The sequence below is a fragment of the Halichoerus grypus genome, chromosome 5 (genome assembly GCF_964656455.1).
Source record: "Halichoerus grypus chromosome 5, mHalGry1.hap1.1, whole genome shotgun sequence".
In the NCBI taxonomy this organism is placed as follows: Eukaryota; Metazoa; Chordata; class Mammalia; order Carnivora; family Phocidae; genus Halichoerus; species Halichoerus grypus.
This window is the reverse complement of record NC_135716.1, coordinates 47,897,800-47,917,362: the sequence shown is the minus strand read 5'-3', so window position 1 is coordinate 47,917,362 and position 19,563 is coordinate 47,897,800. Positions and strand designations below refer to the sequence as shown.

The 19,563-nt window shown below is 37.2% G+C and overlaps 1 protein-coding gene across 6 annotated transcripts in view; it reads left to right on the top strand.

The window, feature by feature from the left end:
* Positions 1 to 19,563, top strand: part of WWP1 (WW domain containing E3 ubiquitin protein ligase 1) — a 114,801-nt gene that overhangs the window by 53,300 nt on the left and 41,938 nt on the right. For 5 of the 6 annotated variants that reach the window (XM_078072249.1, XM_078072252.1, XM_078072253.1 and 2 more), the window contains 4 exons: positions 4,267 to 4,404; positions 4,499 to 4,565; positions 8,382 to 8,566; positions 17,529 to 17,862. In XM_078072249.1, the coding sequence (XP_077928375.1) occupies positions 4,267 to 4,404; positions 4,499 to 4,565; positions 8,382 to 8,566; positions 17,529 to 17,862 (724 nt within the window). The remainder of the gene's footprint in view (positions 1 to 4,266; positions 4,405 to 4,498; positions 4,566 to 8,381; positions 8,567 to 17,528; positions 17,863 to 19,563) is intronic. The other variant, XM_078072251.1, reaches the window with a different exon arrangement.

The following is a 19,563-nucleotide window of genomic DNA, read 5'->3' as shown; positions in this document are numbered from 1 at the left end:
CTCATTGCCTTCCTGAAACATGACTCTAATTTGTACACACAAGGAAGCATATGAGAGCGCCCATTTGTAAATATTTGCCACACTAATAGATTTTAAAAATGAAGATTGTTTTTATCAAAGTATTTCTTTAATAATTAAAAAAGCCACATTTATTGATCATTCATATTTCATCATTTGTGACTGTCTTATATTCTTTGTACATTTTTTTATTGGTTGTTCCTTGTTTTCTCATTGATTTATCAGAGCTCTTTTTTCTCCCAGTTATTCATTTGCCACTTTTTTATTAGTTTTGGTTGATAGAAGTTTAAGATTATTCTGTCATTAAAGTTTATCCAGCTTCCATTTTTTTATGCTCAGAGAATGTTTTTCAGTCCCTGTATTTCATTTATCTACTTTCTTCTTACACATTTATTACTTTATTTTTCATTTCTTTTTTAAATTCTTACTAATTTTGTTACATGCTAGGAGATGGACACTTTGTGGGTTATTGCACGTTGACTCGTAGTGTGATATAATGGAAAGACCTGGGATTTCGAACACCTGGTTATTCTTGGGACTGTTGTAACTTGTAACCCAATACAAGTTTGTTTTGTTTCTAAAGTTCTGTTATAATCATACATATCTGTATGTTGGCCAGCCCCAAAAACTGCCCCAAGCATTCCTACCTTCTGGTGTTTGCACCTTGTGTGGTCCGCCCCACATTGACTCAGAGATGGTCTGTGACAGAATACGATAGAGAAGTAATGGTATGGGACCTCCAAGACTTGGTCATAAAAGACATTTCAGCATTTGCCTTGGTCTCTTGGATTATGTGCTCAGAAGTTACCATTGTGAGGACTCAAGAAGCCCTGTAGAAACACCTAAATGGAGAGGAGCTGAGGCCTCTTCTCAGCTCTCAGCACCAGCTTGTTAGCTGTGTATATGAGCCACTATTTAAGCGGATTTTCTAGCCCCTCTCAAATTTCTAGCCCACAGAAACTGAGCAGTAATAAATGATTATTGTTATTTTTAGTGACTAAACTTTAGGATAATTTGTTACTTAGCAGTAGATAATATAGTGTACAAGCAGTTTTTTAAAATGGCTTCAGAATATGACTGAGTTTAAATATGTGAAACACCTTAAAAACAAGATTTTTGAAGATATTTTATTTTCTGTGGGGAAAGAAGGAGTGTATGTTTTTTGACAAATTGGTGATAGAAGGATAAATCATCTAGTCATATACCTAGCTTCACAGAGGCTCAGATTGTTCTGTTGCCCTATTAAAACTAAGAAAGAATGTCTAAGAGGAAAGAAAAATCAGATAAAAGTTGTAAAATTTTAAGTTTCCTGAGGACAGTCCTATCTTAATAACTTATTTTAAACATTTATTAAGCACCTACCTTCTGTCAGGTACTGAGGATACATCACTAAATTAGATAGACACTATTTCTGCTCTTTTGGAGACTTCAGTTTAGTTGGGGAGGTCAGGTCCCCTCCACCTCCCAAAAAATTCTGGGGATAAGTCTGTTAAATAAGTGGGGTAATGGTAGGGAGGCTTACTTTAGGCTGGTCAGTGTTTATTCTGCTTTCTCAGTATAGTGTCTGGTACACATTAGGCATTTATATACTGAATAGATGAATATGTCTGAGTTGGTTTGTTTATACTGTTAGAATAATACTGTCATTCCCCCTACCAGTGTACATACATGCACATGTAGATGGGAATTATTTATGTGATAGTCCTCCCAATTTTATGACTCAGAAAGGTTATATCCCAATTTTCCATGTTCAGAATTGTGAAAGACTAGATGCTGTAAACAGCCTCCTGCTGCAGAGCAGTATGTCCCTGATAGAACATATTTTTGTGACAGTAACAATTTTCACAAAGATTCAAAGTGGTTTTCATTGCCCCCTTCTTCCAAAAAAATAAAAAATAAAGGCAAGGAAAATCTTAGAAACTGGAGTTAGAATAGTGGATGATGCTGATAGCAGTTTTCAGGACACTGAGCTTTTGGCTAACCAGATGGGGGGCTGAGCTAGGACTCCTGTAGTCTAGACTCTTGGGGGTGCCCTCAAACCACTGACAGAATTAGAAACACACCCTGACTGTACTAACCCCAAAGATTACTCTTAGTCTAATATCAGAGAATGAACTCATCATCAAAGATTATAAATTATAAGAAGAAGCCATTGTAAGCAGGGATTGGCAAATGTTTCCTGTAAATGGCCAAGATAGTAAATAAGCTTTGCAGGTTATATAGTCTCATCATTCGTATTCAACTCTCCCATCGTAGTGGGAAAGCAGCCATAGAAGGTATGTAAATGAATGAACATGACTGTGTTCAAATAAAACTATTAACAAAAACAGGTAAGAGGCCAGATTTGGCCTGCAACCACAGTTTGCTAACCCCTGCAAGAGAGTATGGAGTAGAAGAGATATTTTAAGAGTTAATGGCTGTGTTTGAATACTGATGAAAAATAAATTCTTAGGTCCATTATATCCCAAGCAAGATGATAAAGAGAAAGTCATGCTTTAAGTGAAATGCATGACACCAAAGACCAAAAAAACAGCTATAGAGAAAAAGATCATGTGAATGGATTTATAAATTAGAATTGCAGAATTAGGAGTAACAGAAGAAGATAGTGGGAAAAATATCCTCAAAGAGTTGAGAGATTATCATCAATATAAAATAGTGTGCTCAACAAATCTTTCGAAGATGAGAATGCAGACATATACAGATTAAAAAAATTAGAGAAATTACCACCAATAAACCTACATTAAATGGATTTTGGAAAGGTTATTCTTTAAGAATCTACTCAAGCTAAATATTTTAGGAACAAGAACTAAATCTCCATATTCCAGATAATTTAAATAGAGGTGATGACAAAAATGAAATAGAATGGTAGTCAGTGTAGTTTTCTTCAGATATAGATTATTAGAATCTAGGTAAAGCTGAAATTTATGCTTTTGTAGGGTTTTTTTTTCATACTTTTGTATTTTGCCTAGTCTCTAATTGTTTTTATTAGTATTTTTGTGATGTGGAGTGGAAATGAGGTTTATGATGGTATTAAGTTTGGGGTGGGTAATCTAAAAGGTCTTCTTTTATTACATGGTTCTTAAATTTTTTGCAAAGAATTTCTGTCCAGTGATTATAGTGGTTCCAGATTTTTTTTTTGTCTTTTCTTTTCTTTTTAAGATTTTATTTATTTATTTGACAGAGACACAGAGAGAGAGGGAACACAAGCAGGGGTAGTGGGAGAGGGAGAAGCAGGCTTCCCGCAGCGCAGGAAGCCCGATGCGGGGCTCGATCCCAGGACCCTGGGATCATGACCTGAGCCGAAGGCAGGCATTTAACAACTGAGCCACCAGGCGCCCCTTGTCTTTTCTTTATTTGGATAATTAGTATGCTTATGCTGGACGTTTGATAAATGGGGGGGGCACCCAAATTTGTTAAATATAGGAAAGACCAGAGTTAAGGACATAATCTAAGAAGAACTATGTTCCATGGTTCTGAAAGCTGCAGAGAGAGCCAGTGAGTATCAGACTGAAGTAATTGGCTTCATTTTGGATAGTAAAGGGATCACTAAAAACTTACTATATTTCTGTGGGATAGAAGTCAAAGCAAAATGACCTTGAGTTTAAGTAAGAACTACATATCCTAATAACAGGAAGGAAATATTTGGTCTTTTATGAAAAAGAAATAATAAACTCTTATCGTAGTACTACCATTTATTGAGTGCTTAATGTGTGTCAAGCGTGGTGCTAAGAACTTTCTGTGTGGTTTTGCATTTGGGCCTTTTGACGGCCCTTTTTAGTTTGATGCCTTTATTATCTCCATTTTATAAGACTGGAACTGAGGCTTTATATAGTTGGACTACTTACTCAAAGTACAACAGTTAGCTCCAGAGCTGGAGACGCCTGACTCCCATGCAGAAATTTTGCCTTAACCACAAGTCTTATGGGCTGAGGAGCAAGTTTAGGTAATTGTTGTGTTTATTATCTGCATGTATTTATATGTTCTCTGTGCTTTATACAGTGCAGAGGAGCAATTAAAGATGACAATGAAAGCATGGGTGAGGGGCAAGGAGTTTTTCAACTTGGTGTGAAAGGGAGTGAGCCTGATGTCGTATAAAAGGGTCTACTGATAAAAGTGCAAATAATTCTTTCCACATGTAGCCATGAAATACTGAACTAGAGTAATTCTTGATGTGTAGTTTTGATTTCTAACACATAATTTTGTATGTGGCAAAAGCTTTTAACTTAAGTTTTTTGTTTTTTTTTCTAGTGGAAAGAGTGAAAGAACAATTAAAACTTTCTTTGGAAAACAAGAATGGCATAGTGCAAACTGGTGAATTAACAGTTGTGCTCGATGGGCTGGTGATTGAGCAAGAAAATCTAACAAACTGCAGCTCATCTCCAACCAGTAAGATAACTTTATGTGTTTTTAAAATTTGAAAGGGAAAAAAACCCAGCAAGAAGTATATAAAAACCTGCTTTCTTTCTTTCTTGTTGTTCAGTAGAAATACAGCAAAATGGTGATGCCTTACATGAAAATGGAGACCCTTCAACAAGACCAACCTCCAGGTAGAATATTTTATTTTAGTATTTGTGGCAAGGTAATGTAACATTTTCCATATATAAAGCTTTACATTTTAACCTTAGAGTTTGCCATAGAATTTAAAAGTTTCTGTCTAACCTTGTCATTTGTTTGAATTCTTATAAAAGTAGTTTTTAAAGAAATAACTTCATTGAGATATAATACACATACCAAAAGGTTTACCCTTTTAAAATAAATATTTCAGTAGATTTTGGTATAACCATCACCACTATCTAATTTCAGAAATTCCTATCACCCTCAAAAGAGACTCTACTCATGAGCTGTCTCTTCTCATTCCTCTCTCCTCCTAGCTCCTGGCAGCCACTAATTTATTTTCCATCCCAGTGGCTTTGACTATTCTGGCCATTTCTTAGGAATAGAATCATACAATATGTCACCCTCTATTACTAGCTGTTTTTACTTAGCATAAGGTTCATCTGTGTTGTAGCATGTGTCAGTCTTCATTCTTTTTTATTGGAAATGGCTTCTTAGAATCTGCATTTAGGCATATTTTTATCAGTAAATAGGTAGACTCAGATAAGGTGGGAAAATGGGTATCTCTTTGCTATCTGAATGGGGAACTTCCTGTAGTAGATCACTATAAGATACATGCTCCACAGATTATAGTCTTTCCCCGGAAATCACCCTGCCATCTCAGAAACTCCCTTGCATTCACATTTGATGACAGTTAATAAAAGCTTTCTGGGGACGCCTGGGTGGCTCAGTCAGTTAAGTGTCTACCTTCAGCTCAGGTCATGATCCCAGGGTCCTAGGATCAAGTCCCGCATCGGGCTCCTTGCTCAGCAGGGAGCCCGCTTCTCCCTCTGCCTGCCGTACCCCATGCTTGTGCTCTCTCTCTCTCTGACAAATAAATAAAATCTTTTAAAAAAATAAATAGGGTGCCTGAGTGGCTCAGTCAGTTAGGCATCTGCCTTGGGCTCAGGTCATGATCCCAGGATCCTGGCATCGAGTCCCGCATCGGGCTCCCTGCTCAGTGGGGAGCCTGCTTCTCCCTCTCCCCTTGCTTATGCTCTCTCTCTCTCTGTGTAAAATAAATAAAATCTTTAAAAAAAAAAAAAAAGAATACTTAAAAAAAAAAACATACTGGAGTATGACAAAGTGTTGCTTCTATTAATACTAACATCATTATTCCTAAATTGACATTAACTGATTCTTATAGAGCACTTGAACAGATAAATATATCTTCTGAATATATATTTGGCTTAAATAAATATATTTACTTAGTGTCCATATGAGAAAATTAAGAATTAAAGGGGTACAACAATTGAGTAGATTAAAATATTTTGTGTGTGTGTGTATATATATCTGTAATCACATCTGTTTTTATAATTTTTGAAATACAATTTTAGATGGGTAAAGGAGCTTGAATTACCACCAATCTGAAACCTAATGTTGTTTACTGCATATAGTAAGACTTTTTTCTTTTTTAAAGATTTTATTTATTTATTTGAGAGAGAGTGAGAGAGAGAGAGCACGAGAGGCAGGATGGTCAGAGGGAGAAGCAGACTCCCCACTGAGCAGGGAGCCCGATGCGGGACTCGATCCTGGGACTCCAGGATCATGACCTGAGCTGAAGGCAGTTGCTTAACCAACTGAGCCACCCTAGTAAGACATTTTGAATGAAAGATTAGATCTACAGCATCAGAAGAACTTCAAATGAGTTCTTTTACTTAGACTTCTGGATCACTGATTCTTGCTGAGTGGCTGGGGAGGGCTATGCAGATCAGAAGAATCACTTGGGAGCTTCCTTCAGACTTCACGTGTCCAAATTTCCTGAAGACATCTCGTTCCAAATATACAGGTGACAAAGGAAGGGAAAGTGGCATTCATTAATTTATTCATTTTTCATCAGATACTTATTACATGCCTGTTTGGTGCCAGACACTAGTCCAAGCACTAAGAATACTGGCCCTGTTCCTGTGAAATTGCATTCTGGTGGGATAAAGGTAGATCGTAAACAAGTGAAGAAATAAATTAACTAATTGGAGATAGTGCTAAGATGTATGAAGTCATTGAAATAGGACAAGGTGACAGGAATGGAAGGGAGCCTGTTTTAAAGAGAGATGTCGGGGGAATCATCTCTGAAGAAGTGCCATTTGAGCTACAATTAAAAAGCCAAAAATGTACTATCCATGCAGAGTTCTGACAGGAGAGCATTATTCTAGGTAGAGGACATAGCAAGTGCAAAGACCTTGAGTTTATTTTTAGTTAATTTACGCTCTACAAATTCATCCAACTCTAGAATATAGTATTTAACCTTTTTTTGATAATCCTGTAATCATTATAATATTACTGCCTGTATATAATAATTTATAATAAACATTTGAAGACTTTACAGTATGTTTTCATACTCAATAAAATTGATATGTAGTATATCTGCTGCAAGGTGAGCAAGGAGGAACTTGGAGAGGAATAGATTTGAGATAGATGGGCAGGGCTCAGTGACATGATCTGATTTTTATATTTATTTATTTTTATTTATTTATTTTTTAAGATTTTATTTATTTGGGGCGCCTGGGTGGCTCCGTCGTCAAGCGTCTGCCTTTGGCTCAGGTCATGATCCCAAGGTCCTGGGATCGAGCCCCACATCGGGCTCTCTGCTCAGCGGGACGCCTGCTTCTCCCTCTCCCATTCCCCCTGCTTGTGTTCCCTCCCTCACTGTTTCTCTCTCTGTCAAATAAATGGAAAAAAAAAAAAAAAGTTTTATTTATTTGACAGAGAGAGAGAGTGAGCAAGCACAGGGAGAGGGAGAAGCAGGCTCACCACAGAGCAGGGAGCCCAATGCGGGGCTCGATCCCAGGACCCTGGGACCATGACCTGAGCTAAAGGCAGACACTTAACCAACTGAGCCACCCAGGCACCCCTGATTTACATATTTTTAAAAACATTAAGGCTGCTTTGTGGAGAGCACATATAGGGTAGCTTGTGTATTTGGAAAAACTGTTAACTTATGTGATATCACCCAACTCCCTATCCACTGCCAATAAGATTTAAAATGTTTGGTTTTAGGGGCGCCTGGGTGGCTCAGTCGTTAAGCGTCTGCCTTCGGCTCAGGTCATGATCCCAGAGTCCTGGGATCGAGCCCCACATTGGGCTCCCTGCTCAGCGGGAAGTCTGTTTCTCCCTCTCCCACTCCCCCTTCTTGTGTTCCCTCTCTCACTGTGTCTCTCTCTGTCAAATAAATAAATAAAATCTTTAAAAAAATAAATAAAATAAAAATGTTTGGTTTTGTAGTTGTAGATTTTTTTATTTGCAGTTCATATATGTACTATAAATTCTTTTAACTCTGTGATATAATACTTAGCTTTTCTGATTATCATGTACTCATTACTTTAGTGCCAGTACATTGTAATTTGTAATCAATATTTGAAGACCTTTTCAGCTTATTTTCCAGTATTCAATAAAATTACAATAGGTTGGAATTGATTTTTTAAAGTTCCATAAGCTTTTTGAAAATACTTTTAGAGCATTTTAAAATAAAGATTATTTTTAAATATTTAAAATGTATGACTTGATCATTACTTTGAGGGACTGAATTCATTTTGATATAGTGTATTTGTGTATCTGAGTGTACAGTTATCTGCCAGTGTGGATACTTGGAACTGAAAGTAATTTAAACTTTAATGTCATAAAAGCATGCTGTATCATTTGTTCATTACTCTTTCTACCTATCACTTTGAATATTAAGAATTTGGTAAATCTTTCTTATGACAATTCTGATGGAAAGTTACTTAATTTTACTTATTAAAGAAAGCATCTTTTTTTTTTTTTTTTTTTTTTAGGTTGGCTGTTGAAGGTACTAATGGAATAGATAATCATGCACCCACAAGCACTCTAGTTCAAAACTCATGCTCTTCATATGTAGTTAATGGAGACAACACACCTTCATCTCCGTCTCAGGTTGCTGCCAGACCCAAAAATACACCAGCTCCAAAACCACTCACATCTGAGCCTGCCAATGACACTGGTAAGCATGGTGATTTATGACTCATTGTTTAAATGAAAACTAAATTAAACTTTATGTACCAATGGCTACACTTCTTACTGTACAATCTTTCTTAATCTTTAGTTCTGTGATAGGAATCTAAAGATCACAATACCTGAAATATTTTCTAATAGTTTGAATTTTTCTAGATTATTTAGGAGGGTATTCCAAATATATTTTCAGTTTAGAAGTAACAGTACATTTCACTAAGCATGTACTTATATGATAGATTCTTAGGCTTTATGCTACAAATATTTCTGTAAGTAATTAGGTAAAGGGCCAATTATTTATTAAGTTCACTCCTGATTCATGAAAAGTATAAGAATGATGAATGCTCGGGTGCCTGGGTGGCTCAGTTGGTTGAGCAACTGCCTTCGGCTCAGGTCATGATCCTGGAGTCCCGGGATCGAGTCCCGCATCGGGCTCCCTCCTCGGCAGGGAGTCTGCTTCTCCTCTGACCCTCCCCCCTCTCATGTGCTCTCTCTCTCCTCTCATCCTCTCTCTCAAATAAATAAATAAAATCTTTAAAAAAAAAAAAAAAAGAATGATGAATGCTCATTTCAGAAAGGCTTATATCACCACTCTGTTTCAATCTTGTCATCATCCTCCATTTAAACTATGGAATTTGGTAAGTTAGCTTTTCTTCCTAAAATATTTAGCTGTTTGAGTAGATTGGTGAAAGTATCTATTGACCACTGGTTAGTTGCATGGTTTAGTGTTTGGGTATATTCAGATGTTGATGAAGGGAGGAGGACTTGCCGAGGCTCCCCCCATTGCAGGATCTCTTATTTATACTCCACAGCTTGTCAGGTACTTTATAGGTCCTTCCCATTGGGAACAAATTCACTTCCCACATTGTTCTCTCATTTATCCTTGCCTGAAATTTCAGGGAGAAAATAAAACACATAAGGAACCAGAATTGAAAGCTCCATTGTAAGTGATTACCACAACATTCACAGTAACTGCTAGGAAACATAGGACAATCATAATCTCTAACATTTGTGCTATATATGGTCTAAACAGTATATGTCAGGGCACCTGGGTGGCTCAGTCGTTAAGCGTCTGCCTTCAGCTCAGGTCATGATCCCGGAGTCCTGGGATCGAGCCCCGCATCGGGCTCCCTGCTCTATGGGAAGCCTGCTTCTCCCTCTCCCTCTGCCCCTGCTTGTGTTCCCTCTCTCGCTGTGTCTCTGTCAAATAAATAAAATCTTAAAAAAAAAAAGAGTAAACAGTATATGTCTATTTACTGATTTAACTCTCACCATAACTAATTGAAATAGATACTAAAATCTTCCCCTTTTCCCAGGAGGAACTGAGGCACAGAGAGATCACAGCTAGGGAGTAGAAGAGCTGTAATTGACATCTGGCCCTCTCAGCTCTCTGCCCTCTGCTTCACTTTGATGTGTGTGATTTTTATAGTGTCTCAAAGTTGTATCGTTCATCTTTTATACTATGATAGGCTTCAAATAATCCCTCTTCCAACTTAGTGATTATGTTTTCACCTCCTCTGATAATTGTTGGTGGCATCTGACAAAACAGTCCCGTCTGTCATCATTCTATTGGCCAGTTTACAAAGACTTCCGGAACCTCCTCTGTTGGTAGCAACCACTCTGCCAATGTCTTTTGTGTGATCTGTCATCCCTTAGTAGGAGGATGAATTCAGGTACTTCTCAAGGAATAGGGTAATCTTTAAGGCATTAGTGCAAAAATGGTATTCCTTTTTCTAATCAAGAACTTTAAAATCAGTTTTCATGTTGGAGTGTGGGTATGGGTAGGAGTGTGCATATTCTGTGTATAACATGTTACATGTTTTAATCCCTTACTTACAATTCAGAGTCCCAGAATCTTTAAAACCAAAAGGATGTTTTGGTAAACTCCTTTGATGGCAAAATGACTAGAACTGATTTGAAGGTATTCATAGTTTATCATGCTTAGTGTTTTATCTCTCCATTTTGCCACAGAAATATTATTGTGTAATTACAACGTGTAGCCCCAAACCTGCTCACTTACTATGTAATATACAATGTGTGTGCCATATTAATTTTCTAAGTTCTGAAAACTTACAGATTCTGAAACACACTTGGCCCCAAGGTTTTCAGATAAGGGATTGTGGGCCTGTGCTAAGGAGTTTTAAGACAAATGATTTCATTTTACCAGAGACAGTATTATACAAGAGGGCTTTTGGCGGGGGGGGATTTTTTTCTCCCTCCTGTTCATTTGAGTTTTGATTAAGAGGGTCCATTTGATAAGTTTAGTTGCTGTAAATGTAAGTTATTTTAAGCTAACTAGGAGGAGGCAGTCATGATTGAAAAGATTAGATTTGGCTTCTAACAGGACTAGGTTCAATCCCAGCTCTATCATTTAATGTGTTAACTGTGTGACCTTGGACAAATTTCATATCCTCAAAATTTAGCTCTTCCATTTATTGAAAGGGGATGATAGTTAACTACCTGGTAGGATTGTTTCAAATGTTAAATGAAATAATCTAAAAGATCTACAATAGTCTTTGAGCAGTGGTAGGTTTTTAAGAAAAATACTGTTTCTTCTCCACTTCCCACTGTCCCAAAACTTCTAGTGTGAAATGACTTTTTCTAATACTTAATTATTCTTTTATTAATAAAATAGATCAGTGCTCAGTATGGTAAGTTTCAAGCACAACTGACTGACTTCACAAGTTTGTTAAAACTTTTGTTTATAGCTTTTTATTTTGAAATAATTATAGAAAGTTGCCAAGAAGTGTACAGGGAGGCCCCATGTTCCCTTCACCACCCTCCCCCAATGTTAAGATGCAGTGTATAACTATGATATAATATCAAAATCAGGAAATTGGCATTGACAAAATCTGCATTTCACCAGTTACACTTGCATTTTGTGTGCATGTAGTTCTGTGCGGTTTTATCATGTCTGGCTTCATGGAGTTGCTGCTGCAGTCAGGATACAGAACCACACCATCACCAAGGCCCTCTCGAACACTTGTGTGAATTGACTTTAAAGAAACTTAAGGTGCATATATAGAAGCAGTTCTTCGTCACACTTTTAAAAAGGAGTAAAAATGATACTCAAATACTCCAGTATTTCTGCCTTTTTCTACTTTATTTGAACAGTTATAGTGAGGACAAATGCATGGTGCTTTGAGAGGTACATATCATAAAGTACAAGGGAAACTTCTCAAGGATTAAACATGAAAGTAGGGAGATATGTCTTGTAAACCAAATGTTGTAACAGCTGAAAGTAAGGATTGAGATACATTCATTAAGAAACCAAGCCAGTGAGTGGCACCTGGGTGGCTCAGTCATCGGTTGAGCATCCGACTCGTGATTTCTGCTCTGGTCATGGTCTTAGGGTCCTGGAATCTAACCCTTAGGGTCTGCACTTAGCCTGTGGGCTGCTTGGGTTTCTCTCTCCCTCTCCGTCTGCCCCTCCCCCTGCTTGCACTCTTTCTCTCTCTCTCACTCTCTAAATAAATAAATAAATAAAATCTTTTTTTAAAAATGTACAAAAACTTAAAAAAAAAACAACCCAAGTCAGTTGGTGTGGTCTTATATCTGTAGAGAAGAAAATGCTTTGCATAAACTTCTATCCTACCTGTCACACGTTTTAAATACTAGCTTACATAAAATTCTCCACATTCTTTTTTTTTTTTTAAAGATTTTATTTATTTATTTGAGAGAGAGAATGAGATAGAGAGAGAGAGCATGAGAGGGGGGGAGGGTCAGGGGGAGAAGCAGACTCCCTGCTGAGCAGGGAGCCCGATGTGGGACTCGATCCCGGGACTCCAGGATCATGACCTGAGCCGAAGGCAGTCGCTCAACCAACTGAGCCACCCAGGTGCCCAAAATTCTCCACGTTCTTGAACAAAGAGCCTATGATCCTGACTTCCCTCCCTCTCTTTTTCTCTCTGCCTTCCCTTTCCCTTTTGTCTTTTTTGGTAGTTTGTCCTTTTACTCATCCTTATATCATTTGTTAACAGATGTTTATTTTGCAGGTACCACAGACAGATGTTTGTTTTGCAAGACACTGCTTGCCGGCTAGGTACATACATATCAGAGTTTCTCAATTTAAGCACTTTTGGGCCAGATAATTCTTTGTTGTGGATGGCTGTCTGATGTATTGTACATTCCTGACCTGTACCCATTAGATGCCACTAACATCCTCTCTTTCCCCTAGCTGTGACAACCAAACATAGCTCCAGACATTGCTAAAATATCTTCAGAGTGGGGGACAAATTTGTCTCCAGTTGAGAACCACAGATCTATATCAATAATAATCTCTCCAATCAAAGATATGCCCACTCACAATTTCCCCTATTATTAACATTTTGCATTACTGTGGTATATTTGTTTTCTGGTTTTGTTTAGATAGGTCTTGAGTGTAATTTTAATGTTGAACTTACATAGGGTCATTGTGTTAAAATGTTTTGGTCAAATGGTACTGAGAGTTTTTCAGTTGATCCTTGTAAATGTTTTAAATAAACTTATCCTCTGTGAATGAGTTTCATCATTTTATTTCCAATATTTTTCACTTCTTTCTTGTCTTAATGCATTGTCAAAGTAATCAGCAGTATTGGACTGGTGATTGTGATCTTCCTTGTTTTGTTTCTGATTTTAGTTTGTTCCTGACCTTAATGGAAATTCTCCTAATGCCTTGAAGTTAATATATGATGCTTACTCTGGGTTTCTGGGTTTCTGATGGATAATATAGATTATTTACTAATTTCTCTTGATTCCTCTTATCAAGTATTTTATCAGGGTTTTATTGAATGCTTTTTTGTTTGTATTGAAAGTAGTCATGTGGGGGCTCCTGGGTGGCTCAGTTGGTTAAGCACCTGCCTTCGGCTCAGGTCATGATCCCAGGGTCCTGGGATCGAGCCCCGCATCGGGCTCCCTGCTCAGCGGAGAGCCTGCTTCTCCCTCTCTCTCTGCCTACCACTCTGCCTATTTGTGCTCTCTCTCTCTGTCAAATAAATAAATAAATAAAATCTTAAAAAAAAAAAAAAAGAAAGTAGTCATATGGCTTTTTTTAATGTGTTAGCATAGTCGATTTCCTAACATAATTTCCTAATACTGAACTATCTTTTAATTTATTTAGTTGCAACTCCAGAGCTGTATTACCCTCACAGAATAAATTAAGAAACTCAATTTTTCTTTTTCTTCCCTAATGTACTATACCACTTTAAATAACTTGGGAGTGATCTGTTCATTGAAGGGTTCATAGAATTTTCTCAGAAAACTTAAGTGAGTCTTGTGCTCTTTGGTGGAATGATATTAGATATTTCATCACCTTTTTCATTCTACTGTGATGAGTCTTTTTTATTTTCTTTTTAAAGATTTTATTTTTAAGTAATCTCAACACCCAACGTGGGGCTCAAACTCACAACCCTGAGATCAAGAGTCGCATGTCCCACTGACTGAGCCAGCCCGGTGCCCCATGATGAGTCTTTTCAATTTGTCTTTCTGTTAACTTAGTTAATATATTTCAAAGCTTAGCTTTTTTTTTTTTTTAAGATTTTTTTCTTTTTAAAGTAATGTTCATGCTCAAAGTGGGGCTCAAGAGTCACATGCTCTAGGAACTGAGCCAGCCAGGTGCCCCATAGTTAATATATTTGAGACTTACTGATATAAAGTGGTTCATGACATTCCTAGTGTTATTCATGTATGTTTTTCTTTATAAAACTCAGAAAGGTATACTTAATGGCTTCTCCAAATTTACCGGTAAGAATTCATCTGAAGCATTTGTTAAAAATACAGATTCCCAGACCCTTCCTTAGAGATTCCCCCTAGAAATTCATTAAGTCTAGAATGGGAACTGAGATCTATAGTTCCAACAAGATCTCAACTGATTCTTCTCAGGTAAATTAGGAAATTCTAATCTGTTTTACTGTTCTTTTAATTCCTTCTACCATTTTTCCTGCCTGGCTCTGGAATTGACGTTAAGCTCATTTATTGCCATTCTTTCTTATATCCTTGGATACTTCTTTGGCTTTGTCCAGTAGCATTTGATACAGTTGTTTTCATTGCCATTAATTTCCCTAAAGTTTATAATTTCATTATTATTTCCTCTTTAACTTAGTATTTAGTTTATCTTGTAAGCAAATTGATTGTGGATTGGGGGAGAACTATCATTTTTATGGACATAAAAGTATCAGTTTTCTCACTGGTAAAATGGGAATAATGCTGGTATCTGTCTCAGCATTGTTCTTTGAAGACCAAATAAAATAACCCTTAAAAAGTGTTTAGCAGATTATGTCAGACTTTCAGTAAACATTTTAGTAAGTTGTATTTTGTATTGCTTTGCTTCTAGTTTTTTGGTTTTTTTTTTTTTTTTTTTGTCAGAGAGCGAGCACAAGCAGGGGGGGCTGGCAGGCAGAGGGAGAAGCAGGCTCACCGCTGAGCAGGGAGCCCGATGTGGGACTCAATCCCAGTTCCCTGGGATCATGACCTGAGCCAAAGCAGATGCCCAACTGACTGAGCCACCCAGGCACCCTGCTTGTTTCTAGTTTTATTGTAGTTAGAATGTGGCCTCCTTATTGTATAATTGGGGATTTTCCTTTGGTCTTTGACATGTCAGGTTTTCTAAAAATTTTTAGAGTGTTTGGATGGAATATGTATGTAAGAAACTATAATTTAAGTCAGATGTATTGTGTTATTAAATCCTTCATGTGCTTAACTAATATTTCTACTAACACTCTTTAATCTGCATAGTTTTGAGGGAGGTATGTTCAGTTCATTTCTTCCTCTGTGATTTGTTTTTAATTTATTGATTCAACAAATACTTATTGTTTTCATATGCCAGGCATTTTGTAACAGTTGGGGAATACAAGAGTGAACAAGTCTGACAAAGCTTTCACACTCCGAACTTAATGAAAAGACATAAAAACAAATACATAAAATGATTTCAGAACATGAGAACCTAAACAGGTTAGGGTGTGGCAGGAACAGCATTAAATAGGGTACTCAAGCACTGCCTCAAGTGGTTTCTGAAGATGTGATTGAGCATGTACTCGAAATGATGAGGAGAAGCCAGTCGTGAGAAATTCCAAGACCATGGGAACCACAAATGCACATCTCTGAAGTGGGAAGGAGTTCGTTCTATTCAAGGAACAGAAGAAAGGCCATTATGAGAAATCAAGGGTAGCTGTGCAGATTAATGTAGTCTTTAGTATAGGCCGTGGTTAAAGTTTGGAATTTATTCTGGTAGTCGTAGGAATTCACTGGTGTGTTTAATTAGGGGAGTGAAAAGATCAGTTACATGTTTTGAAAAAGATTTCTTTGGGCTGTCATTTGGAGAATGGGTTGTAGTTGGACGAGAGAAAAAGCAGGCTGACTAAAACGCGGAGGCTGTTGCCAGTAGTGAAAGCAAGAAACGATGGACCCAGGAGGTAGTGGTTCAGATGCAGGAAGGGCTGCGAGCACTTGCTGTTGAATTATTGTAGGAGAGAAGTTTCTGCCTGGAACCACTGAGTGGTGCTATTTAATATTTCATTTTCTTCCTTTGTTTCTCACGGTTTGTGTTTTGTGTGCTGTGTTTTAGCATGCATAAAGGTTAATGACTGTTTCTTCTTGGTCTGGATTATCTTTTCTCAATTATTCCTCTTTTCCCATTTAGTGTTATTTTGCTTTGAAAATACTGCTGCTAAGCTTTTCCATTTTTGGAAATTAATTTCTGCACTGTTGAACAGTAAATATTAAATGAGATAATTCTTTAAGTGAGCATCATATAGAGGACACCAGAATTTAGTCTCTCTGTGCACATTCTCTTTTCATTTCTCAGTGTTATCTAACAGTGTTTGATACAGGGTAACTGTAAATATTTTATTTCTTGTATTTTTTTTCCTCCAAGCCATTCTCTCCCCCATATTTGGACAGAACTTAATTCATTCTCTTGGTTTTTTTGTAATTACAGTTTGATTCCTTTAATATTCCTTTCCACTATTTAAATCTTTTTCTTTCTTTAAAAATCTACCTGATGATTCCATTACTCTTTATTAGGTCTCCCTCCCCCATTTCAATTAGAACTTTATGTGGCATTTTCTTTGGTTTTGGTCAATAATCTATTCTCTTTGCAGTTTTAATTTGGCTCACTTTAATAGTGACACATAATTGAAATTCATCAATCACATTTAAAATGAACATTAAGAAAATTGTATTAGTGGATCCCAGTACTGAGTCATTTCTTCAGAAAGTGTAGAATAAATTTCTGGATCTTTTTGGCAGTCCCCTGTAGTACTAAATTAATGCCACTGTTTATCTGCCCCATTGGCATTTTTGATATTAGCTACCCTTTTGAAATTACTACCATTTGCATATGAAAAGGGAGATTGAAAGGGATCATTTAAAGTTTTTATATAAACCATGCAGACTTTCAGAATTGATCATTTGGAGGAAAAACACGTTATACTCATGCTGGTTTCTCTTTTCCTTAAGTTAAGGTTATTAGTGTGTGTATACACACAGTTGACCCTTGAGCAACAAGGGATTTGGAGCACCAACATCACCCCACCCCCAACCCCTGCCATTTGAAAGTCTTTGTATAACTTTGGAGTCCCCCCACAGATTTAACTACTAATAGCCTGTTTTTGACCCTCAAGCCTTACCAGTAACATAAACAGTCAACACTTATTTTGTATATCTATTATATACTGTATTACAGTACAGTAAGATAGAGAAAATGTTAAACTCGTAAAGGTTTGTACTGTATTTATTGAAGAAAATCTGCATATATGTGGACCCGCATAGCTCAAACCTGTGTTGTTCCAGGGTCAACTGTATTCTTAAATTTTTATTATTTATATGTTCATCTGTAAAATGTGAGCAAGAAAAAACATTATTTTCATCAGTACCTGATACATTACTCAGGGTGGATTAGGAACTAAATAAGTATAACTGGTGAGTTGTTTGCTTTATCATTCCTTGATAGTTTGGCTTACTGATTTTTCTCTTTTCAGTTAATGGAGAATCATCCTCATCTGCACCAACCAATAATGCTTCCACCGCGGGTACTGCAACAGTACCTGAAGAAACCTCCTTGTCTTCAAATTGCACTACTGCTACTGTTGAAGATCCTCCACAAGAAATACTGACTTCCTCAGAAAACAATGAATGTATTCTTTCTAACAGTGCAGCATTTGGATCTGAAGCTAGAAGTACTTTAGACCCTGCTGCCTCTAATTCTGGAAATAATTCTGCTATTGAGGCAGCCAAATTAAGACAGCCAGATGGGTGTGCGGAACCTGTACGGCAACAGTCTGGAAATACCAACACAGAAACTTTGCCATCAGGGTATGTTAAATATATTTTTTTAGAAGTTTGACTTACATTTGAATAGCAACTTTTTAATAATATGACTGTTGAATGTGTATATAAAATTTTTCCATTGTTTAGTAATTTGAAATCAAAGTCGGAATCTGATTGATATAATTCATTTGCCACAAACCAAGTACTTTTTAAAACTGAGGACAGTTAACTAATGAAGTATGTGCAGTATGAAGGGAAAAGAAAAAACCTAGTGTTAATTTGCAAGACACACTTGATTTGATTCTTGGTTTATTTTTACTTCTAGAGAAGAATGACCATAACACTATATAATTACTTCAGTTCTCTAGCTTCCTTTATGGTCTGCTCCCCAGGCCCCAGTGTGGCCATCCTTTTTCTCAGTTAGCACTGAGTGCTGGGAAAGTCACTTAACTCTGCTGATTACCTCTGTTAAAAATTCAGGTTTTTGTTGCTGCTTAATAATTCTTAGTTCCCTTTAAATTTTCCCATTGAAAACATTCAGCTTCCCAAGATTTCCTTTAAAGAGTTATTCTGTGTGTGTATTCCATTTGGTCATCTCTCCCAGATTTACTTAACAGGTTTTTTTGACTCTTTACTTGGCTTTGATGATACTAATATGAGTTAATCATTCATTGTCTTGGACTTCAAAAAGTTTATTTCTAGTGGCTCAGACTTGTACACATATATGTGGTACAGTTTGATGGTGCTGCGATAGATGTACGGATGCAGTGCTTCCCTGCACAGCTCATAGCAGTTAGCAGGGCTCCTCTCGGAGCTGTGGGAACTGCACTGCTAGAGGTCTTCTGCCCTCAGTTTCTCATCGCAGTCATTGTGTTCATAGCCCTGTCTTATTTTCTGAACTGTTTTTCTCAGTGCTGTTTGCTGCCTCATCTGATTTGCCCACTGCCTAATAGTGGTTTCAGCCTTTTTTAGCCTTTGTTCCTCTGCTCGCATGTTCTTCTTCCTCTCTTGGTGCTCATGCTCTCCCGTCACTGTAACTATTTTGTCTGGGCCAGACCTTTTTCTGAGCTTATTTTCAGCTACTTCTGGAAATCCCCACTTGTTTCCTGCCAGCATTTCAGACCTTACAGTATCTTCCCTTCTCTCTCAAAAATCTCTTTGTCCCTTCGTTTTCGGTCTTTGGCAGCTTAGTCACTTATCCTAGTTTCATGTGTCTGCCACTGTGACATGTATATCTAAGAAGCTGTTAAGAACCTCATGGTCTAATGGGAGGGTAAAAATAAGTAAGCAGCAACTATACCGCATAGTTAAAGCTGGGCTAGACCTCAGTTTAGCAGGTTGTGGGTGGGAACATATACAGAGATCTTTCAGGAGAGTAGCCTACACTATTGAGATCAAAGAATACTTTCTGAAAGAGATGACCCTTAAGTGCATTTCTGACAGAGGGTTAGGAGATAGCAGAGCAATAATGTAGGCTCCAGTAGTGAAAGGCTCATTCTCAGTAGAGCCAACTGCATGTTCAGATCTCTGGCATCCATAAAAATGTATAAGTAGAATTCAGGAAATAGTATTTTGTTACAGCTTGAGTTCAGCATTTGAGGAAGTGACATATGTAGTACTAAAGAGTAAACAGTGCTATGAAGAATTTTGTATACTTTTTCTAAGAGTGTGGGAGTATTTTCCTGAAAACCATGAATAAACATTAATGAATTTTAAGCAGGGTTGTGGCATTGTCCTGTTTACATT